Source organism: Echiichthys vipera (assembly GCF_963691815.1).
Source record: "Echiichthys vipera genome assembly, chromosome: 2".
Lineage (NCBI taxonomy): Eukaryota > Metazoa > Chordata > Actinopteri > Perciformes > Trachinidae > Echiichthys > Echiichthys vipera.
In genome coordinates, this window is record NC_139827.1 from 18,677,186 (window position 1) to 18,700,350 (window position 23,165).

Consider the following 23,165-nt stretch of genomic DNA (forward strand, 5'->3'; position numbering starts at 1 on the left):
GCTCTGCCGCGTTCAGGTCCGTTTGTAAATTACCGCTTTTACCATCAGCCAAGTTACACATTTCAAAATAGTCTTCTTTGCACAGGATATTTTTTACAACTGCGTTAGGGCTTATTGTGGGGTTTCTCTTGTTAAATAAACGTCTTTGAAAAAAAACAAAAACGAAGGATTCCCTTTCTTCCTAGTTTGCGTACATCTTCTGAATGCAGCACCAGACCAAAGCAGTCGCTCTTCGAGTGTGTTGCCAATGACAGTCAGCTGCTGGCTAAAGTCATGGCGCTGCTCAAACAAAGCTGCTGTGTTGCTGGACGTTTCTCCACAAACCATCTGTGGCTGAGTCCCAGATGCGTCTCACATGTGAGTATTTCCAACATTGAAATAATCTCAAACTAACAAACCCTGACAGTGTGGACAATCCAGGGCTAGCGTCTGTTGTGAGCCTGGTCACGGGCCTTGAATTGCGCATGTGTTGTTGTGACTCAGCTACAGGGACAGTTAGACTGTTTCTAACTCCCCAAATATGTGGTATGGTGCATGTACTCCTCGTAAACATCAATACAGTTTGTGATTGTACGAGGAGACTGACACCTGGACCGGCGAGTCTAGAGTCTGTTGGGGCCTGGGCAAAAACTCCCAGGGGCCCCTCGTTGGTTTTGAAGCGGCTTGAAGTGTGACGCAACAAGAAGCGACTGTTCAGTGTAAACAACGGCGGCTTCCGCGGATAAGATGAGAGCAGCTATCCAGCAAGCAGCTCACTAACACTTTTTCTCTTGGATCCCTCTGTTGGAATATGGACCGGGCACCTGCAAGTGTGCCTTTTATCCGTAAATTCACGTTACACAAGGGGCAAATATCCTTTACTGACATGTTGTGTACTTTCCCTTGACGCTCTGTTAGTACATCATACGCTTCGTTGATCTGATTGGTTGATTTTGCCTGTCTCTGACCAACATAGATGATAATTGATGATTATCCAATCAGCAATCAGTATTTCTGCCTCTTCCCAAAAGATCTCAAACCGAGAGTTCCCAGATGGATATGCTGAGCAAATGAGAATTATGCAAATCAATCCATCTGGCAGAGTCAGGTTACCTCGAAGCAGCTTTCATGGACATTATGTTATTATTAATCTGACACCAACAAGACAATTGTGAAATGTAAACTTTTTTTTATTTCAAAAGTGCACATTTTAGTTCTTTTTAAAGTTAGTTATTTCCAAAATCTGAATATAAACAATGAAGAAAAACGTTTATATATTTTGAATTAATATGAAGAACAGGTTAAAACAGGAAAGACAACTCGTGGGTGGAGTCAGGTCTCTTACTTTCATTGAAAACTTTGCACATTGTCACTGTTGTAGTTTAAAGTTTGTCCCCCTACTGACCTGAGGCCCCGAGCAGTTGCCTGCCTTGACTGCTGGCACGTGGCGACTCTGTCTAAACTAACCATCAGTCATCCTTCTGCAGGTTTACACCAGCAGTCTGACAACTGCGGCAAAATCCTCCCCAGACCGGGCTGACAGAAAGAAGGAGCTTCTGGGGGATGACGGGCCCGATCTACAAGACTTCATTTCAGGGGACTTATCGGAGAAAAGCAAGTGGGCCGAGTACAGAGGCAGGCTGAAGAGAGAGAAGGGAGAGAGGTGAGACAATGCAACTGTGGCAAACAAGAAGTTCCCTATTCTATCTGTGAGTGTTATCAGAAGGGTTCAAAGATTAGACTGCTGAAATTAATCAACTTGAGGTTTTTGCAAATGTCCTTGTTGTCATACTAGGGAAATTGTTAGAGATGGCATACTTACCAGTTTGATCCACGTCCATCTTTGCTGTGTGTAATAGTAGCAGTAATAACGGTGTTTGTTAGTTAAAGTGTAATACATTTGTGTGATGTTAATGGAGGTGGCTGCGATCTCAGACCAGCTGCAATAACCTCTTCTGCTGTAAAAGACTGCAGGACACCCTGCTTTTACATCTCTACTGTTGCACAGACTTCATTGATTCACTTGAGCCAAGAAGTAGTGGTGTTGTCGATGGTGTAACCACAACAACTGGTCAGTGTAAGAGACAAGTACAGTAAAAGTAAACACAAACAGTGACAAGACTGTTACAGAAACAGTAAACCGTGAAGAATGTATACTGCATGATGATTATAGCGTATGTACATTGTGTATTATTCCAGGTTTATAGTTAAAGTGAATTCCAGCATTAAACTTGTAAGTATATAAAAACATACTTTTTAAAATGGTGTTTTAAAAAAAGTATATTTAAACAGAATCACAATCGGCTTTATGCGCCAAGTATGTGTCAGCATACGAGGAATTTGACTCACACACTAGTCTCTTGTTGCCAGACCTTCAGTATCTCCACAGCGCTGTGTCAGTGGTCTCTCATTCTGCGATAGAGGAAAAAATGTTTTTACTCTTTTGCATTTCTCTAAAACACCCACAATCGTCTTGGGTAATGCTAAGCCCCCGATACAGCGACGGTACACTTGCAAAATAGCTAGCAAAGATAGCAGAAGGGGAGGAGAATACGGGCTGAAATAGGCAGCCAATGACATTGTTTATCCCAACAGTCTACATCTGGTGAGTAAGACTTGTTACACAATGAACAATTTACAGGAAGAGAGAAACAGACATACAGCTACAAACAAGGTAAACAGGCTGTAGCAAGATAGGTTCATTTTCCCCTACAACTGTACATTCAGGTGTTGTGTTGTGGGTGTGGGGTGTATCATGGTGATCAGATCTCATATAAGTCATGGATTTGATCTACACTTCACAGAGGATCTGCTAAAGTGTAGTTTTGGTTCTTAGATGAGATTGTGTTTTAATGAGATGGATAGTTAGCCGGCTGAGCAGCAATTTTTTATGATTGTTTACTCACCTTGAAGTTTTACTGCTTTATAGAAAGGGCAAAGCAAATCACTGTGAAGGTCGCGCTAAGGTCCCTTTTATGGTTGTTTTAGTCTACTTATGCAATGTTGCATTATACTCAGTAGGACTGCTTTGTGGTTAAATGGATACAAAAAGTATTTTTGAGCAATAAAAAATGCCTAATTGATTTACCTGTTGATGTTTCAGGTAGTATTCCCATGTGGTTATTATATCTAATGTATTTTCAGTTAAATTTTCACAAAAGTTCCTGTATCGTAGGGACATATACAGTGGAGGCACCTACATAGAGACAAGACCATTCTTCCACAGTCAGTGAACGGCTCTGCTTATGTTTTGTGATAGGCTGCGCCTTCCTCCATGGTTGAAGACGGAGATCCCCATCGGTAAAAACTACAACAGGCTGAAGAGTACACTGAGGGACCTCAACCTGCACACGGTAAGTTGTGAGGAGTTGTGTTGAAGGAACAGTCTGCGTAGGCCAGTGGAGAAGCGTAACGCGTGCAGATGCTTCAAACATGGTGGGAGGAACTGACACAACATGTGTGGGTCCACCTGTATCCTTTCATGAAAGGATCACAACAAACCAGTGCAAATTAGTTTTTTTAACATTTTGAACAAACTTTATTTACACGTATCGAGGCATATACATTAGAACATAATAATCGGTTAACTTGTCTGAAAGAAGAGGAAATTATTTCAACATTTCTGACATTGATAAAGAAAAACATGTAATGGTAGTTTATACTGAATTTGGACCTATGGCTGTTTTATTTAGCGAGAAGCAAAATAAGGTGACCCACTGACATCTTGAAACCGGTATGCAAAAAAAAAAAGAGGGATGAGTTTAATCTGGGGACGTGGGGTAAAATAGTCTTACTTCAGGACTTCTGTAATATAAATGGCTAACTTATAAGGATTAAGAAATCCCTGTATTCTTCCAGAGGTGGGAGATGTTACTCGATTTACACACTGCCGTCACCTCCTTGTCGCCATGTGCGTGCTACGTTAACTTCCTGATCTCACAAAATTAAGTAAACACCACATTCTATGATAGAATCAAGTACCTAAACAAAGTGATGAGTGCTTCTTCAAGCGCCTCCATGCTCAAAAAATATGTGGAACTACATATTAACAGGATATGACGCAATATCAATATATATGTTTTACAGAGTGTCGTATTCAGACAGGATTAGTTTACCTGAGGCAATTTTTTCCGGACCTTTTAACAGTAGGTGAAAATCAGCGTATTTTTTACTGACACTAATTACTGACATGGCGCATTCAGACACAAATAAAACCTCTGGTAAAAACGACCCTACCTCACGTCCCCACATTAATGTAATCCCATCCGAATAGGGCTTAATATGTCTGATAAATACTCCTGACACTGAATACAAGTCCAATAACCCTGTATCAGTCAGTTCTTGTGCATTTGAATACTCTAGTCTGTTTTATTCTCAGGTGTGTGAGGAGGCCAGGTGTCCTAACATCGGGGAATGCTGGGGAGGAGGAGAGTACGCCACAGCCACAGCTACCATCATGGTAGGTCTCCTGGCACACTGTGCTAAATGTTTAATAAAATGTATTTATTTTTCACAATAGAGAACATCTTAAGATATGATTATTTGCTCCAGTCCCACGACATTCATATAACAAAGGTTTTTTTCCCCATTCTCTTTGTTTATAGCTGATGGGGGACACATGTACTCGTGGGTGCAGGTTCTGCTCCATAAAGACAGCCCGTCAGCCTCCACCTCTTGACCCAAACGAGCCCTACAATACAGCCAAGGCCATCGCTGCCTGGGGGCTGGACTACGTGGTTCTTACCTCAGTCGACAGAGATGGTAATGGCTCCCTAACTCAGTGTATCGACCTGGCTAGCAATGAAACTTTAATTTTTAAAGTAACTTTTTAAAAAAAACACACACACACACACACACACACACACACACACACACACACACACACACACACACACACACACACACACACCTATAAAATTTTCCTCTTTTTGCAGATATTGCTGATGGAGGGGCAGAGCACTTTGCAAAGACCGTCTTCAACCTGAAGGAAAGGTATAATAGCTCATACCTTTTGGATTCCTCTGGCGTTAGTATCTTAATATCCGTGCACAATGAATAAATAAGCACTTTTGTCATCCTCATCTTAGGGACTCTCATATCCTGGTTGAGTGTCTGACCCCTGATTTTCGCGGTGACCTGGCAGCAGTAGAGAAGATCGCCCTGTCAGGGCTTGACGTGTATGCCCACAATGTGGAGACTGTGCGAGAGCTGCAAAGGTGCTAAAAGAGCCTCAACACAGTGCTTCTGTATTTACCAGCCCTTTATATATTTGTTAAATTGGTCATTTTGTATAAGATAACAACAAGCTAAAAAAGAACACGGTTTTTGATTACGTCTTTTGCCGAGGTATCAGTAAAAATGGCAGACAACAAACTGTTTCACTATTATAGGAAAATATGTTGAATGGTATGCAAGAGGGACTGACAAATGTGTCAAGCTGCTATCGAGCAAAGTTTTGAAAACACATGTTATAATTTAAATACACAGTTAACACAAGGCCCTTCCTGAGGAAACATGTCCTTCAAATCTAAGTCCAAAATGTACTTGAATTGCATTGACTTCCCTATTTCTTGTTTTTATGCTTGTTTTTATTTTTTTCTTACTGTTTTTAATTTGTATGTTACTCTTTAATGCTGTAATTTTGTTTTTCTTGTCTTTTTCATTTCTCCTTTTATGTAGAGCATTTTGTGGCTTTGTTTGAATAATAGTTATTATTGTCGGCAGGGGGACAGTAGTACACACATTGACCAGCAGGGGGCACATCAGAGCCATTTCTGTTAGTATAAATACTCGAACTGCAGAAGTGTAAAAACGGAGACATACCGTTGAAGGTTTAATTGTTTATTTTAATGTGGGTATCCATATTTACCTTTTATGATGATAAATCAGGATGTCCATCGGTCTCATCTGTTTGCAGGTTTGTGCGTGACCCCAGAGCCAACTTTGACCAGTCTTTGAGTGTCCTGAAGCACGCTAAAAAGGTCAACCCCACTGTGCTCACCAAAACTTCCATCATGCTTGGGCTGGGGGAGACTGACCAACAGATACTCAACACCTTGACTGGTGTGTACACACAGACATACTTCTATACCCCTGATGCAAGGTATCAACAATTTCCTGACCACAGTGTTCTGGTGATGTTGCAGAGTTGCGAGAGGCAGGAGTGGACTGTCTAACACTGGGCCAGTACATGCAGCCCACTAAACGCCACCTGAAGGTAAACACATTACACGTGATGCAGTAAGGCAACAGTATCAAACACAAATTCACATTTGGTAATTTAATGCACACTGTGAATGTGTGGGTTTGGGTTTAGGTGGAGGAATACGTCACTCCGGAGAGGTTTTCCCACTGGGAGAAAGCTGGGAATGATATGGGCTTTGTTTACACAGCCAGTGGGCCACTGGTGCGGTCCTCCTACAAAGCAGGTGAGAAACGTGCTCCGTCCTATATAGTTTTAACAAGCAGAGAGCCTGAATAGAGAGCCCATTTTCTCACTAACTTGCTAGTGGTATCTGGACATGTAGATGGATTTGGGTTGAGCTCTGTCTCTTAGACATAATACAATGGTGAGAAATTTACATTAGAAAATCCAGTAACAGTAAGTTTTTACACTTTTAAGTTTTCGCGCCCAAAGACTGTGGAAGTCCCTGCCTCTGGATATAAGAATGACCCTGGCTTTGTTATGACCTTAGTTTTTAAATCTAAATAAAGTGACCTTCACATTATTATTTTTTAATCCCTGGTGTTTATTATACTTAATTCTGAGGGCTTTTATTCTGTTTTTCAACATTTTGTTGTCCTTTTGTAATTGTTAGTCTTGTATAATTGATTTTATTATTGTCTGTTTTTCAACTCTGCTCTGTGAAGCACTTTGTATGAAAGTCGCTTTATAAATGAAGTTGAGTTGAATAATAATGATAAACCACAGAACACACTGTCAGCAGTTTACAGATAGACTGATTCTTCTTCGTGGTCTATCCAGAGAAATCCAGTGAAAAGGCCATTTCACTACTTTGAAACTTCGACAAATCAAAACATCAGCAATTAAAATGGGTTTGAAGGAAGTGTAGTTTTTGGTGAACTGACCCTTTAAACTCTTGTGCAAAGATCAAGGCTTTAGTTTTCGTACTCAATGCTCTTTCAAGCACATAATGATCATGTGAAACTAAGATAGGCTGGACAGGTTCTGGTCACTGCTGACAATCAGCTAGTGTAATATTTCCACAGTATAAATTCATCATTTATACTGTGGAAGAAAAAAGTACATGCATTTGTTAATATACAGTAGTTCATATGACTCATGCAGAATACACATTTTCTTTTGTCCTTTTCCAGGCGAGTTCTTCCTGAAGAATCTACTGAAGAAGAGAAAAGCTGAAGTCACTATGGCAGAATGAAAAGCACTAAACCAGCATCTTCTAGAGGCTTTCACCCTTTAGTTTCACCCCCACTTGCAGTAATTCGACCTATAACTTAACACATTTACAGTGACAAATCAGCTTTACTACTGCTGTACAATTATGCATAATTGTGAGCTTCAGCTCAGGAAACACTTTTAATGTACAAACAAGTTTAAAACGAACGGTATATAAGAGAACAGAAATGACCTCATAGACCTCATGTAAATACGGGGACCATTCTGTTCCTTTTCAGTGCACTTCTCGTCCTCTGCTGTTCACCTATGGTAACCCACAAGTAGGACGTTTTAGGGAAAGCACATCAAAGAGAAGACGCAGTAGTTACAGATATGCAGGCTGTCCATGTACCCGTCAGGAGAAAATACAGCCTGATGTTAGCAGTGGCTGTAATTTGCAACCCCTGCACCTCAGGGGTCCCTAAATCAGATTCCCCACGAGTCCCTCCCTCTTCAGGGGCCCTGGACTTCAGGTAGAGAGCTACTGATCTTTAACCCCCAGCTCTGTGTGAGCTCTTTGATGTCTGCTGCTTCAGGACTGATTTAATGAAGCGTTCAAGAGGTTTTTTGTTTTTTTTTGTCTGAGGATTCTTTTAGTGGCTCCATGATACAAAAACAAATCTTTGGTTGCTGAGGACTTGTAACACTGGTGAGCAGTTTTAAATTTAGATTACATTAGTGGAAGTAAAATTTGAGCCCGAATTTGCCTTTTGTCAGCTAAAGCTGCAATAATTAGTCAATCGACAGAAAAATAATCAGCAACTATTTGGATTTTCAATTAATCGAGATTTCCTGCTTTTCCCCTTTATATCATATTAATCTGACTATCTTTGACATTTAAATACATCACCTTTGACCCTGGGAAACTGGCAAGGACATTTGACTATTTTCTCACATTTTATAGAGCAAAATATTGATTACCGGTAATAGATTATGAAAATGATTATACGTTGCAGCCCTATCGTCAGGTACACAGGTATAAAAGGGTGTTAATGTTATCTGTATCTGATAAAGAGCAAATTTGGGCTTTGACTACATTATCTGACGTAAAAAAAACAAGATTTTGCACACTGAGTGTTTGCAATGTGACAAAACAAATCTTTAAAATGGACATTTATATTTAAAGAATTAAAACTCTTCAGTCCACATTTGCTTTTTGTGGTATTCTTCTTTCTATTGATTTGGAATAATCAACAGCCACAGATTACATGTGTCACATTTTATTGCATCATCATTTTTATCACAGTCACTGATACAGAGGAGGACTGATTATAAAAATATTTTTAGAAAATAGTAGAAAATTATATTGCAATTTAGCAACAATACTTAATTATATAGTAACTCCCGTAAGAAAGACTGTTCTTTTGAAATGGACGGCACATGTATGACTGCATTTTTAATGTTTGGTTGATAAATGCTATTCAACATTAAATGTATAAAATATACTGTTCAACGATGGTTTATCGCTTTCTTCCAAAGACTCAAACACATTCATGGATCACATTCACACAATTTTTGACTGAAGGCTCAACTTATTCCTCTCAGACGTACTGCAGGGCAGCAGTTAGTCACGCTCTTTGGCCTTTTGATCATTAGGCGTGTACCAACAACAGAGGGGGGTTGGACCAGAAATGAAATGTTTCACCAGCAATAAAAAGGTTGAGAGAGGAATGTGTTGCATGTCGTGTATGTGGAGATGAAGTGAGTTTTAGACTTTGGCCTTCTTGGTGGGAGGTTCACTGGCAGTGATGCGAGGACAAACAGCTGCCGGGGTGTAGGGGATACGTGTTGCGGTCACTTTCTTACCGATGGTCTCGATCTGCGGACAGAAAAGGCAGCGAAATTATAGAAGCTGAACAGAAGCCTGTTCTCCAACTTTCATTTCGATTTTGTACAGTGCATTTGTGGTGCGTTTTGTTTCTGCTCACCTGAAAGCCGATGTTCTGGAGGTGAGCGTGGAGGTGGTCCAGCACTCTGCGACCATCAAATATAAAGGCCGGCTTCAGCATCTTCTTGTAAATCTTCTCATAGTCCAGCTCCTACGGTGGGATCATAGTGGTACGATTATTTCAAGGTTGTCTGTTTTTCCCCGAGATTAAGCAATTTATAAGGTGGTATGAAAACAATGTGCGATTGAGACCTTAAACATGTCCCACTCGGTGCAGATGACCAGTGCATGTGCACTCTGGCATGCCTCGTAAGGGTCTGAGGTAACAGTCACTAGCTCCGACACTAAGAAGAAGAAGAAACAACAAGACTGTGAGCGAAGAGTTGCAGGTTCTCATCTCAGCTAGTGAGCCCTGCAGCGTAGCTTTCAAAAGAAAGAAGGAATTCTCTTTAAAAGAAAACATACAAAACAAAGCATTCAAATGTATCAGGAATAAGTGGGAACTACTCACGCAATCCTGTTTTAAATGTTCTTATGAGTTACCAGTAAATTACTTTATCAAAGAACATAATGTCTTGCATATCTTAAATAACCCCTAAGGCTGAGGTGTGCCACTAACTTATCGTATTAGTATTAATCTGTCTGTTCTTTCTTCGGTTTGTCTATTAAATGTTTAAAAATATGAAAACAAAACCCAAAGATATTAAACTGATTATCATAGAGTGCAGAGAAAACTAGATATAATTTTGTACACACCCAAATATTGTTGATATTTTATATTTGTACTTTTTCCTATTTTTTACTGCCCAACAATTTCCCTCAGGATAAATAAGGTTTTATCGTATCTTAAACTAGCATATACTGACCATTTTCTCCCTAAACATTACTTAAATATTAATTATCAAAATAGTTGATAATGTTTTTTTTGTGGGTTTTACTGAAAGCAGCCAAGGGGTTCAAGACACTGACCATGTAATCACAACTTTGAAGCTACTCTCTCCTCATTTCCTGTAAACTCTTCTGTATGTGACAAAAGAAGGCCGATACATTCCCAAAAATATTAAAATAAAAAAGCTTTCTAGAGCTGCATTTGATCCTTGGTAAAAACACACACCTCTTTCTGGGTTGTCCTCTGAGATGTTGGGCTGGGAGAGGTCATGTATGATTTGTTCCTTAAGGACTTTGGGGTCGTAGATGAACAGCTTGGCTCCCTCATCCATCAGGTACTTTGAGATGTAAATACTGGAAGACTCCCTGGAGTTGCGACACAAATACACACTCTTGTCTCAACTTTGATCAGGGCCACAGTTCACCACGGTATGTTGGCAGGTGACCGTGTGGAGTGAAGTGTAATCAAACAAACAAACCCAGGTTAATGAGTGACACAACAAAGCTGTTGGAAAGAAATATAAAAGAAAAAGAACTTGGAGGTGACAAATGTCTACAGGGGAGTGGAGGGGAATGAAAAAACAAACATGAAATGAGACTAACCTTGTGTCCCCTGTGTCTTTTTTGAAGGAAAAGCCCAGCAGAGCAAGCTTTTTACCAGTAACAGTGTTGAAGAGGCAGTCAATGATCCTGCAGGCAAACCGCCGCCTTTGGTACTCATTCATGTCGATCACCTGAGAACATCACAAGCGGAAGTTAGAGAATAAGGTAAATACAGCGAGCATAGAATAAGGTAATTAGGTGCTATGTGGTGTAGTTCTCACCTGCTGCCAGTAGGAGGCTACCTCAGGCAGGTTGAGGGCCTCGCACAGGTACACCAAATTCAGCACGTCCTTCTGGAAACAGCTTCCACCAAATCCTGTCCAGGGAGTCAGAGAAGCAAAGAGATAGAAGGCGACACTTAGTCTGTGTTTAAATTAACCAAACTTGACATAGATGCTCACTTCAAACATCTTTCGGACATGTTTCTTACCTACGCTGGCCTTAAGAAACTTGCTGCCTATTCTCTGGTCCATACCAATCGCTTTGGCAACCTCCTCCACATCAGCCCCGGTGGCCTCGCACAGAGCGCTGATACTGTTGATGCTGCTGATCCGCTGCGCCAGGAATGCATTGGCTGCCTACACAAGCACACACCATGTTTCTTTTAAGACTATATTTATAACAAACCACAAAATACATAGTAGAGGCCACTCAAAGGAACAAAAAAAAGGAAACACATAGTGATCAGATAGTCAAGAGAAAATTATTCTAATTATTTTAGTCAAAAGTGCCAAACATTTGCTGGTTCGAGCTTCTCAAATGTTTGATACTTTGTCATTTAAGATATCAAACTGAATATCTATATATCGCAACTGATTAAATTAAATGAAACAATAAAAATCATTAGTTTCCACCGTGCACTCACCAGTTTGGACAGCTCGGACGACCAAGTGTTGGTGGTGATGATGCGTGCTTTGGGGACCCAGTGTTCATAGACTGCACACAGCGCTCTGATTGCCCTTTGACCTTCGGCTGTTTCGTCTCCACCAATCAGGACGCGGTCTGGCTCCTTCAGATCTCGCACCGCTGTACCTTCTGCAAGGAACTCTGGGTTGGACAGCACCTAAAATCAGCAATACCACAACTTTTATTTAGAAGCGTGCAAAAAAAACAAACAGATATGAAGAGTTTCATTACAATAATACAAACATGTAGGTTGAGGCTGGGTTTGGTGTTGGCATCAAATATCCGTCTAATGCTCTCAGCAGCTCGAACAGGGACTGTGCTCTTCTCTGTGACGATCTTGTAGCCATCAGACACCTCCACAATCCGCCGAGCACAGGCCTCGATGAACTTTAGATCAGCCGCACGACCCTTCCCCATCCCATAGGTCTTGGTTGGAGTGTTCACCTGCGGGGGTGGAGGGGGTTTCACTTATGTGTCATAAATGTCAGATTTATTTCTAAAGCTACGTTTGTGTGTGTGCGGGAGTAAATGATGGACTTACAGAGATAAAGACGAGGTCTGCGTCCCTGATGGCTGAGTCTATGTCTGTGGAGAAAAACAAATTTCTCCCTCTGCATGATTCAACCACCTCTTTCAGACCCGGCTGAAGTGGGAACACGAGACAGGGAGGGTGTGTCAGTGAATGTGTGGGACAAACATGGCACAAACAGTAAGATGACTTCTCACTGACTGGTCATTAACTGCCCTTTACGCTAGTCATGATGATGTAATACCCTGTGGTCTCGGCTGACGTAGAGAAGTTGCGACACAGAGCAATCTGGAACTAATTTATGTTCCATTCTGCCCACGATGGAGTAATATTGTACAAAAACATCTGCTGGAGATGTTGCTTAGCTACATTTACTCTTTCAACACTGTTATTAAGTTTAACAAATGAAAGTGGAAACTCATGAAGATATACACCGCTCAAAACATAGATAAGAATGTAGGGGAAGAAACACTTATTCAAAAACTTTTATTAATCCTGTTCTGATACCTCAAGCTTTAATTACTAGATTGATATGATACCTCATATATGGGCAGAGTGTCCGAGTTCCAGGCTTTGATGCGGGACTCATTGACATCCACGACAGTCACTGTGATCTCTGGACACATGTGGGCGATCACGCTACATGTTGGGCCTCCTACATACCCAGCACCAATGCAGCAGATTCTCTTTATCTGAAACATCTGCAAACGGAGAGAGAGGGGGGGGGGGAGGGAGGAGAGAGAGGGGGGGGGAGAGAGAGAGAGAGAGAGAGAGAGAGAGAGAGAGAGAGAGAGAGAGAGAGAGAGAGAGAGAGAGAGAGAGAGAGAGATACAGGCAAGAACAGGAAGCATGAGTAGGTATACTTTTCACTACAGTAGAGTAGAGTTTTTGAATGACTTTCTGAATTATAGCCTGAGTGATAACGGGTTTCTGAGGTCAGTAGTGAATGCATGCATTATATTGTTTTTATTGTTTTGTTCATCATACCGAGTGAGACATTTCATAGTGTAAAAACCGAAGTGCCAGTGCGGTGGCCAAATGTTGTACTAGAGACACTGTTTCTAGATTACCTGAAACATAATTTAGCATTTCTGTACTGACATTTCTTACTGCCATATACACCCATAATGTAAATCTGCAATAAAATGATATCAGCTGGTGTATTCTGAATATACTGCCCTGTGCAGATAAACAACATTAAATTAAAATGTTGAGAAGGGGTCTGTGATGACAAACCACTGAATTTGCTACAAGATCTGCTCAAAACCTCTCACATTCATCAGATTTTATATTTTACAATGCTAAAAAGCGTCTCAATTTTAACAGCAAAAAGTTCATGGGGTGGTTTGCTGTAAAAGGTAAGACCCAATCGGAAACTTTTTTTTTAATCTAAGAATTAATATTCCTGCTCAAATCAAACAGCAAATCACTTGGCAAGATTTTACAATTTGGTCAATTGTTCAATTAATCATTTAGTTGGTCAACAGAAAAATGATTGGCAACTCTTTTGATTCAAACAAAAAAGGGCAAACATTTAGTTATTCCAGCTTGTCAATTATGATTATTTGTCTGCTTCCCTGTGTCTTATCATGACAGTTACCAATATAATTAGGTTTTGAATTGTTGGTGGGTCATGAGCTATTTGAAGACACCTTGGATTTTTTGATTGTGGCAGATTAATTGATAATAACAGTTAGCATTGGTTACAGCCCTATTCCACACTGAACACACACATTACCATTCATCTGTCCATATATTTCACTGTGCTAAAAAGTGTCTAAACTGTGATCTTTAAAGCTCCTGTTCAAGTCTTCACATGCAGGCTGCTGGTTCACCAGCTCACACAGGACCACAGTGCTACAGCACCGGTCGCACCGTTACAGCCTGGGAGGAAAGAAAGAGCCTTTCATTGCAGCTCAGCCACGTCTAACAGGGCTCACAAATCACCCTTTATCCCAGATACCTTTCAGCTAGTTCGCGTTAGCTGTGTTTTACAGCCAGTGTCGCTGTTTTTAGGATAACGTTACACATTAACGAGACCGTAGTTACGCGAACTAAACACACGACACAAATGAATGGACGTGAAACGTTAGCTGACGTCACATTACCTCTGCCAACGCGACAGTGGGTCAACTTCAGGAATGCGAAGATTAGGTTTCTCTTAAATGTGTCCAATGCGTCGCTTCCGGAGCCGGGTATCCCTTAAAAAAACGAGTATTGTCTTTAACTCAAATTAAAACCAGTGCTGGACGAAAAAACTCACACCATTTGTGCTTCTCTGACAACTTTGCCGCATTACCTTCCCCTAACTGAGGTACGTCTGTGGCCACAGTAACGTTACCAACCAGAGTAAAACAGTCCCACCTCAATGAACTGAGACCGAGCAGCCCACGACACACTTCCGGTGTGCTATTTTCAGAGTAAAAGCACTGCATTTTCCTTCTCTCGTTAAGAGAAAATTATAGAAACTACACACAAACACACATGTATATATATTGTGATATGCCTAAGTCATTCAAAGCAAGGCTCACTGAATACTATAGCCCCAAGAAAACATTGTTTAAATATTTTCTTCTGACACAACGGTTATTGTTCTCCAATTTTGCTCAATGCTTCTTTTTTTTTTTTTTTTTAACAAAATAAAGGCTTTTGTTGAAGTGACTTGGTTATTTAACAATCATGCAAGTATAGCGGTGGTATAGTCACAGCGGATATTCTTTCAAATTCCGAACAATAAAAAGTCAAAATATTTCAGAATAAATTAAGTAGAAATACTTTGTTCTCTAATTTTGATCTCCAGTGTATTTGCACAGACAGAGTTGATTTTCTTTCCTGTTTCATCTGTGCAGTCTGGGTTGAATTTCTGATTATAGATCTGCTTATCCATAAACAAATGTCTTAACAGCTCTGGCTCATTAACATAATTTGATTTTACTGTCTGAGTTGGAAATCCAGAATTATTCATTACTAAGTAGAAACCTGTTTGAAGTGTCACCCTCATTAGTTTATGGTGTTTGGATCCTTTAAGACATTCTCAAAGATTTTGGGCCTCATTCACCAAACAGTCTTCAGAAGAAATTTAAGAAAAAAACCTCAGTCATATATTAGTTAATGAGTCCCAAATATAAAGTAAATGTTTTGGATGATAGTAAAAACAGTGAAAATGAATAAAAACCCTGCAAATAAAAACAAACAAATTCACCAGATAAATCATGTTTAACATAAAATAAGTGCTGAGTATTAAATGGATCGGTTACTAACAATGATGATCTGGAGCCTCTTAAAGCTAAATACAAAAATAAACAGTGTGTGGAAAAAAAACAGCAGTTCAACAATAAACAGACCAATAATATCTTTTACATTAATATTCTTCTTATTGCTGTTTTACATTCAGATATTTCGGATCGGTATAATAGGGTTATAAAAGATCACCATATTTAGTTTCAGTATTTGTACTGACATGTCACTGTCAACCCAACTTTTTCCAACTATCTTATCATACTACAACATTTCATCAAAAAACAACAAACTAATACAAAACCTGACAAAAGTCTAACAGCTACCATCAACTGCTTAAAACATAACCTACAGCCTGAAATGTAACATATAACCCACTGATTTAAGGGTGGTATGGGATAATTCATGTTACATTCAAACATCATTTTCGAAATGGTATCGTTTTGTTCGGAGGGCTCCACGGAGGAGGTGGACTGTCTTGGAGTATCGCTTGCATTCGTCTTTCTTCTCTTCGTCTCTTCTCTTCCAGATGTTTCCGTACCTGTTTGAAAAAAAGAAAGTCAATAATCAGAAATATGAACCCTTTCACAGGTCTTCAATATGAACACTTGTTTGAGGATTGGCAGATCACAAAACTGTGACCGATGTGGCAGAAATTACCGCCAATAATGAGTGAGACCATTTGTTTAAAAAACAAATAAATAGCCTCCACATCTGCCGCCATTAATCACTGGTGCCACAAGTAATTCTCCTTACCAGCCAGTTTTCATACATCTCTAAAGCCATTTTATCTCTCTCTTCTTTCATGTAGCGTTCCTCCTCTGCTTTATTTTTTATTTCTTTGCGCTTCATCGTGTCTTTTTCATGGAGAACATCCTTCTTCTTTCCACTCCTTAAACATTTTAAGAAAAAAAAAAGTAACAAGTTAAGATGACAGAAATACAGCTTATGAAATGTGACTCAACATCAAGTTTTGGCTGCCATCTAGTGGTTGATTATTTTCACACCCAGACAGGTTTGAGTGTGATGGGACAGCTAGTTAAACAAACTGTTGATCGCCCTGTAGAGCTAAATCTCTATTTTTATTTTGTGAAGGTTTGAATGCTTAAAATGCTCCCAAATAAAATGCATTTATGTTAAATGCAGTTTTATGTTAAAAAGAAAATGCATGCAATCTTGCCATTAAATAAAGTAACATGTACATTTTGATTGTATTCTGGGTAGACTGTCAGACTCTATTGGCTCTACTGTTACAGTGAAAAAGTGATACACTCACCAGTCAGAAAAGGCAGATTTACTGTCTCTCTTTCTTTCTTCCTCCGTTTGTTGTTTTCTGAACTGAAGCTTACTTTCCGCTTCTTTTTGTTTCCTAAACTTTTCTTTGAGTAGATGATCATGCTCATGTTTCCATTTTTCAAACACCTGTAATGTTAAAAACATAACTGATTTGCATATGGTCACACAGAATTGCTTATTATAGCCTTCAGAATAATGCACAATAAATTAATCAATATACCTGTTTAGCAGATTGCTTTTTCTCTTCTTTCTCTTCAATTGCTCTTTGCTCTTTTGTGATTATGTCTTGCTTTTCTTTGGCTTTGGCTTTGAGACTCTCTGCTTTCTTTTCTTTCCAAGCCTCATATGATGAAACAGCATCTTCCTCTTTAGCCTCTTTTTCCTGCTAGAAGATGCATGTATGTTTTCATTGAATGATTTTAAACTCTATCAAGCCAAATTAAACAGGACGTCCCTTGAGATTAAAATCTCTTTTTCGAGGGAGACCTGGCCAGTACAGCACACCATTACAAAGAAAATAAATCAATGTCAAAATTGGACAAGGGACAACAGACAAAATAATACAAAATGCAGTTCAGGATAAGCTTTTGCACTCAGTTATATTTTTCAGTTTTTATAGTTATTATTCTATAACAGTGTGATCTGTATTTCCAATTTACAAAACAGATTATTCACCATTTTCTTTTTTTCTTTCAGGGTTTCCTCTTTCTTCTTTAGCTGCAAGTTCTCTCTTGATTTTTTCTTTTTCTTTTGAAGCCATTCCTGTTAGGAGTACATGTTAGAGGGCAGGGATTTTAGTTGATTTGAGGACTGAGGCTAAATAACAACACTAAGAATATTTAACAATAATAATAATTATTATTATTAGATTTAGAGTTATTAATATCTTACATAAATGATTTGATTAGGTTTATAAGAGTATGTCTGAGTCTGACGATTAGATGGAGCTCCTCTAGATAGTGCTAAGGACAACCACACTAATTACATATTAGCCTTCACCATAAAACACAGGAAAAACTATTTGGAAACCTAACACAGGCTCATTATGACACTGACCTGGTAAACTGCAGCTCTGAGTGAATCTGCTGCTGGAGGCTGAGACTCTTGTAGTGAGACTTTACGATCCAGGAGTTTGAGAGTTCCCAAATACTTTGATTCCACTTTACTGGAGCAAACACTCTGAGATCTCTGAGTGGTCATAGAATGAGAACTTGAAGGCCTAATTTAAATTAAAATGAGTAAATCATTTAAGTTACTGCACTGTTCAATCCACAAAAGAAGTATCTGCTGTTGCAGCTTGTTTACCAACCTGGTATCAAAGGATGTTTCATGGACATGAGAAAGCTGATGTGAGTAATCTCCTGAGTCTGCCTGAAATAAGACAGTGAACACATTTACTGACACCTGTGTTTTAAAGTACAAACCTGTATTGTTTTAAATGACTGAACAAGCACCAAAAGCATTATGAGGCACATCAAATTGTTTTGACACCTCTACTGCTTTTTCTACAGCTGCACTACCTCTTTGAGTGAGTGAGAATAAATAGCTGTGGATTTTTCCCCCAGAGGACAATATTTTATCAAAGAAAAAAAAATTAGACTAAACAAATAAATAAATTTAAAAATAAATTGATAAGATATATCCATTTCAAGCAAGTTTTAGGTGAGTTCTTATTATGGAAGCCAGGCCAAACATTTCTTGATCGGCAGCTGCAGCATCTGTAGGGTCCTAAAATACTGCTGGTTCTGTGGTGTTGAAATTTCATAAAATAGAAATGTTAAGAAAATGAATGGGGGTATCTGTATTATACATAAATGTTGCCTAAATAACGACATTTTCACAGACACATCAGCTAATGCACGTCAAATGAGGTGCATCAATTATGGCTTTCACTGGGTGAAGAATGATCAAAAGGCAGCGCATGTCTATCTAACTATCAAAGTCATACCTGATAATGAATGACTTACATTAAACTCTTTAAATGACGTGGAGTCATTTCTCTCCTGCTCTTTGCTGTCATCCGAAATAAAGCCATCTAAAAAAATAAAATCAATACCAAGAAAATTAACGAGTTAAAAATACAATAATAGTAATTTAAAAAAAGGTTATAGTGCTGTCAATTATTACCTCTGGATCCATATTCAACCATGGACTTGGTAGAGATCTGTGACTGCTCACTCTTACTTGAAAAGGATTTGCTGAGGCTGCATGAAACTGTGTGATCTCCATCTGTCCACTACGGTGAAACAACATAACAAACACATGCTCCAATGAGTGTTTCGACTTAAAATACTGAATAACTAAGCCACAAGACATGCATGTGGACAGCATCTTCTTACAGCAATGTTGCTGGATGTGTCAGTGGATAATGGAATGGATGCAGAGGATGTCTGCGGCCTGCTGAGATCCTGAGATTCAGCATCTTCAGCTATCTTCTCTGCAGTGTGTATGCTCAATCCAAGAGTCCTTTGCCTCGGTTTAGGCCTGGGTGGCTCCCTACTGGCATCTGAATAATGATAGTTTGTGGAAATATAGATTCAAAAACAAATAGCAAAAGTAACTCTTGTCCTTTGTGACTTCTACATGAAACGATGCAAACAGACCTGTTGAGGAAGCATGTTTGAGGTCAGCTGCTAATAACTGTGGAGTCTGGGAGCTTTCTTCCAGAACAGAGTTGCTCTGCTCCTCGGAACCTGGAGTTTCCGTCACACTGTTGTCAGATGGTAACGGCAATGGCATGTTCAGCAGGGTGTCATCTGATGTTTGGTACGACAGAGATTTACTTGAGCTCTCTCTTGTGATTTGAGGATCAGTGGACTCCACATCACTGCTTTGCAATCGTATGTCATCTTCACTGACGTTTGTTGAACGTTGCGAGGAAAATGAGCCATTATAATTGTTTTGCCGAACGGCGGAAGAGTCGGGCAGATCATTTTCATGCAACTCTGATGCCGTTGTGTCTTCTGAGGGAGAGCTGATTCTTTGGGTTTTCAGAAATGAAACCCTCTTTGTCCTGCTGTGTTTGTCGTCTGAAATCTCAAAGTCGTTGATTTTGGACTTACTCTTTCCAGCCTTAAATGCACCAGCCCTCTTTTTTCTTGATTTGAGGAGTTCATTTAAAAAATCTGTGAAATGACAGAACATGACAAGTCAATGACAAGAGGTCCACTTAGAAGAAGTTTTTTTTTCTGGAGCTTTCAACTGCATCTTAGCATCCTTTGTGTGGTCGATGGCTGCTGGCCAACTGAGAAAACTCCGTCAACTGAGCAAGATGTGGTTGGAAACGAGAGGAAAAAAAAATATAGAATGTAATGTTGAATTAAGGTTTTTCTGTCAATTAACTATTTCCAACTTTCAGACTGTAAATGCATCTATCAAAATTGAAGGTGTCTGACAGACAATAACACATCATATCCAAACCCTGACATCAGCTAGAGGAAGTGCAGTAACTGTGTCTTTTTTTTCTAGTTTTTAGAGGTAACTAAGTTTAGTTAAGGTTACATTTGAACTACAAATATATACTAAAATTATAAACAAAAGCACCAACGGGCCCTGCGTCTCGAGGATGCCACACACAACCCAGTTTTATCAAGATAGCTTGATGCTCTACCATCTTACCATCTTCATCATCATTGAAGTCATCAGAGTAGGAGTATTCATCTGTTTTCGTTTTGCTTGCCCTGGCAGAGACAGCAGCCTGAAGTTCATCCTGCAATTCATCATTTTGGATTGATTTGATTAGACTGACTTTATAGTCCTCCTCAGGGGAAATGTGTCTGCTCCCAATTATAAGGTAAGGACAAGGTAAATAAAAAATACACATGGCAAAGTTACTATTACTACATTTATTTGGCTACTTTAGTTACTTTACATATTTAGATTATAAATACAAAACAGTATCAACAAATGAAATAACATATTGTTAAAGATCAAGTTGCACAGCAGTAGACAGTAAGTAAATCACATTAGCCCCGCCTTTATCATCTGCAACATTAAAGTGATATTAACATTAATATATGAGTACGTTAATATAATATATTATAATGAGTACGTTTGTTTTTTGTACTTAAAGTACATTTTATTCAAATGCTTTTGTACTTTTACTGAAATAACATTTTGAATTCAGGACTTTTACTTGTTACAGAGTATTTCTACAGTGTAGTATTAGTACTTTTACTTAGCAAAAGATATGAGTACTTCCTCCACCACTGCAAATAACTAATAACGAAATATAGTAAGTTAACCATGGATTCGCTCATAGAAATAACATGACAGTTGATTTAACTAGTTTAACGAATCCATTGTTTTCTCATTTGGTAACGTTAGGATATCAACACTGCAAAGCTTTTACCTGAAATGTTGTTCTTCTCGATGTTTTAGGGCTTTTCGTGTAAGCCAGTGTCCTGACCGGCTGATTTGTCATTCTGAAAACTAGCAACAGTTTCCTCGGATCGCGTTCATTGAGATTAGCATGCTAGCTACTGCTCGCTACGTATTTTTGTATATACAGCTAAATTACCATTATGCTAAGTTTGAGAGCCACGGGGCTGTTGTCTGATTCAATAACATACTATGCTGGTTTCCATAAAGGATACAATCTCAATGCAACCTGACATAACGTTTAGCTAGCTACAGTGGGCTAACTGACTTGTTGATGGTAACCCTGGGAAACGTGGTAAGTTCCGTTTCACCACTGCGCATGCCCAGGGCCTATTCAAAACGCGCAAAGTTACTGGACAGGAGATCCAGGTCGGTACTCGTGGTTGGTATATCACATTTGAATCGCTGTGAGAAGAATAAGAAGCTCCAGAAGCTCCTGAAACCTGCGTGAAATGAGTAGCTCTGCCCAGAGGAAGACAACAGAAAGTCCTCTGGTGTCCAGACCCAGGACGAGAGCCGCTTACGCTAACAGAGCGGCTAGCAGAGCCGCTTACGCTAGCAGAGCGGCTAGCAGAGCAGCTAACGCTAACAGAGCGATTAGCAGAGCCGCTTATGCTAGCAGAGCGGCTAACGCTAACAGAACGGCTAACATGACGTCTGATGGTGACCCCGCCCCCCCGACAGAGACCATCGATGTGATGGACACCACAGATGACAGCGTGGGCGAGGTCGTGGATCTGACCAGCGAGGGATCAGAGGCCGCCGCTGCCGTGGTCGACCTGACCAACAACGACTCTGTCCTGCTGGAGAACGAAGGTCCACAAAACCGCAGAGTCGCCATAGCTGAGAGTTATGTCGTCAGCAGTGATGAAGACGACACCACGCTGCCTGTCAACCCCGCAATACTGCGCTCTAAAGAGAGCGCCGCAGCCAGGTCGATTTCGGGGACGTTCAGCTGTCCCGTTTGCCTCGACTCGTACTCTGAGATCATGGCCAACCGGTTGATTGTTTCCACCAACTGTGGTCACGTTTTCTGCAGCAAGTGTCTGAAAGCCGCTTTGTCGGTATCACCCACCTGTCCCGTCTGCAGGAAGAGGCTGACGCGCCGCCAATACCACCCGCTCTACTTCTGACTTTACTGTGACGTTGATATCTTTTTCTTTTCGATCGGAAACAAAGTACTTTGAGTTGCGTTTCAATTAAAGAGGGATTGATTTATATTGTTGATACAATGAAAATATTTGATTTTATATTATTGATACTTTATTCTTCGGGTTAATTTTTTCTTTGGGCTGTTTTTCTTTTGTGAGGGATGTCAAGTGGAAATAAATTTTGTTTGACATTTGAGTCGCTACGTTACATAACATGGATGTTTATTTAAAAGATTTTTAAAATAGATGATTGATTTATATATATATCAACTGGTGCGTCCAGTGTAAAGATATTATTATAAATTTTGATATTACATTAGATGGAAGTTTTGCAACCAAAATCCTGATTTTGGCTTCAATATATTAATATAAATGAAACAGAAGCAGCACTGAAATTCTTTATGCACAGGTTCAGTGTAGTGATGTATTGGTATTACATTTGAGTTGCTGGGACACGTTAAATTGAAGTTTAATCAGTTAATTTAAAAAGTGTATATATTTATATAAATGATAAAAATATGTAATAAGTGCATTTATATGTCCTTTATGTACAGGTTCAGTGTAGTGATGTCTTGGTATTACATTTGAGTCTCTGGGACACGTTACATGGAAGTTCAAGCGGTTAATTTAAAAAGTGTTTATATTTATATAAATAATAAAAATATGTAATAAGATCATCACAGGTTTCACCTCTAAAACCTAAATGAGCAAAGTAACAACTATCTGGAAAACGTAGTAGAGGAAAAAGTAATAAGTAAGTTTCCTAAAGCATGTGGTGTTCATAAAACTCAAACAGTACATCAAATTGTATTTTTTTAGTCACCACTATTTTTGCGTGTGTTTAAATAATATTTTCATTGACAACACAACAGATAGTTTAAATCTGCATTA

At 39.4% G+C, this 23,165-nt stretch overlaps 4 protein-coding genes across 4 annotated transcripts; 2 read left to right on the forward strand and 2 right to left on the reverse strand.

Annotated features, from left to right (window-relative positions):
• Window positions 1-226: 226 nt before the first annotated feature.
• Window positions 227-9,069, forward strand: lias (lipoic acid synthetase). Its single transcript, XM_083931576.1, has 11 exons — window positions 227-357; window positions 1,467-1,642; window positions 3,239-3,332; window positions 4,358-4,438; window positions 4,584-4,740; window positions 4,914-4,971; window positions 5,067-5,195; window positions 5,897-6,042; window positions 6,126-6,196; window positions 6,296-6,407; window positions 7,318-9,069. Exons 1-11 carry the CDS (start codon window positions 274-276, stop codon window positions 7,377-7,379), a joined length of 1,170 nt encoding a protein of 389 aa, XP_083787702.1. The 5' UTR covers window positions 227-273; the 3' UTR covers window positions 7,380-9,069.
• Window positions 9,070-9,086: 17 nt separating this feature from the next.
• ugdh (UDP-glucose 6-dehydrogenase) lies at window positions 9,087-14,545 on the reverse strand. The gene is made up of 12 exons (XM_083931564.1): window positions 14,319-14,545; window positions 12,750-12,911; window positions 12,223-12,324; window positions 11,925-12,125; window positions 11,641-11,838; window positions 11,206-11,353; window positions 10,997-11,091; window positions 10,776-10,906; window positions 10,399-10,538; window positions 9,537-9,628; window positions 9,325-9,435; window positions 9,087-9,215 (listed from the first exon to the last, which is right to left on the reverse strand). The coding sequence occupies exons 2-12, from the start codon at window positions 12,909-12,911 to the stop codon at window positions 9,105-9,107; spliced, it is 1,491 nt and encodes a 496-aa protein (XP_083787690.1). The 5' UTR covers window positions 14,319-14,545; the 3' UTR covers window positions 9,087-9,104.
• Window positions 14,546-15,664: 1,119 nt separating this feature from the next.
• Window positions 15,665-21,166, reverse strand: map9 (microtubule-associated protein 9; the record flags this gene model as incomplete). The annotated part of the gene is made up of 13 exons (XM_083936037.1): window positions 15,665-15,988; window positions 16,204-16,339; window positions 16,724-16,869; window positions 16,964-17,125; window positions 17,419-17,505; window positions 17,800-17,962; window positions 18,053-18,114; window positions 18,711-18,778; window positions 18,871-18,979; window positions 19,083-19,249; window positions 19,347-19,868; window positions 20,362-20,452; window positions 21,095-21,166. 13 exons carry the CDS (start codon window positions 21,164-21,166, stop codon window positions 15,869-15,871), a joined length of 1,905 nt encoding a protein of 634 aa, XP_083792163.1. The 3' UTR covers window positions 15,665-15,868.
• A 409-nt stretch (window positions 21,167-21,575) lies between these two features.
• rnf4 (ring finger protein 4) lies at window positions 21,576-22,606 on the forward strand (the record flags this gene model as incomplete). The annotated part of the gene is made up of 1 exon (XM_083932271.1): window positions 21,576-22,606. One exon carries the CDS (start codon window positions 21,576-21,578, stop codon window positions 22,254-22,256), a length of 681 nt encoding a protein of 226 aa, XP_083788397.1. The 3' UTR covers window positions 22,257-22,606.
• Window positions 22,607-23,165: the final 559 nt, after the last annotated feature.

Excerpts from the sequence above, each read along its gene's own strand:
- ugdh (XM_083931564.1), bottom strand. The coding sequence starts at position 12,911 with ATGTTTCAGATAAAGAGAATCTGCTGCATTGGTGCTGGGTATGTAGGA. Across the intron at positions 11,839-11,924 it reads AACCCAGCCTCAACCTACAT|GTGCTGTCCAACCCAGAGTT; the intron begins GTTTGTATTATT and ends TGCTGATTTTAG. Across the intron at positions 11,092-11,205 it reads GTTTCTTAAGGCCAGCGTAG|GATTTGGTGGAAGCTGTTTC; the intron begins GTAAGAAACATG and ends CTCCCTGGACAG.
- lias (XM_083931576.1), top strand. The coding sequence starts at position 274 with ATGGCGCTGCTCAAACAAAGCTGCTGTGTTGCTGGACGTTTCTCCACA. Across the intron at positions 6,043-6,125 it reads GATACTCAACACCTTGACTG|AGTTGCGAGAGGCAGGAGTG; the intron begins GTGTGTACACAC and ends GTGATGTTGCAG. Across the intron at positions 6,408-7,317 it reads GCGGTCCTCCTACAAAGCAG|GCGAGTTCTTCCTGAAGAAT; the intron begins GTGAGAAACGTG and ends GTCCTTTTCCAG.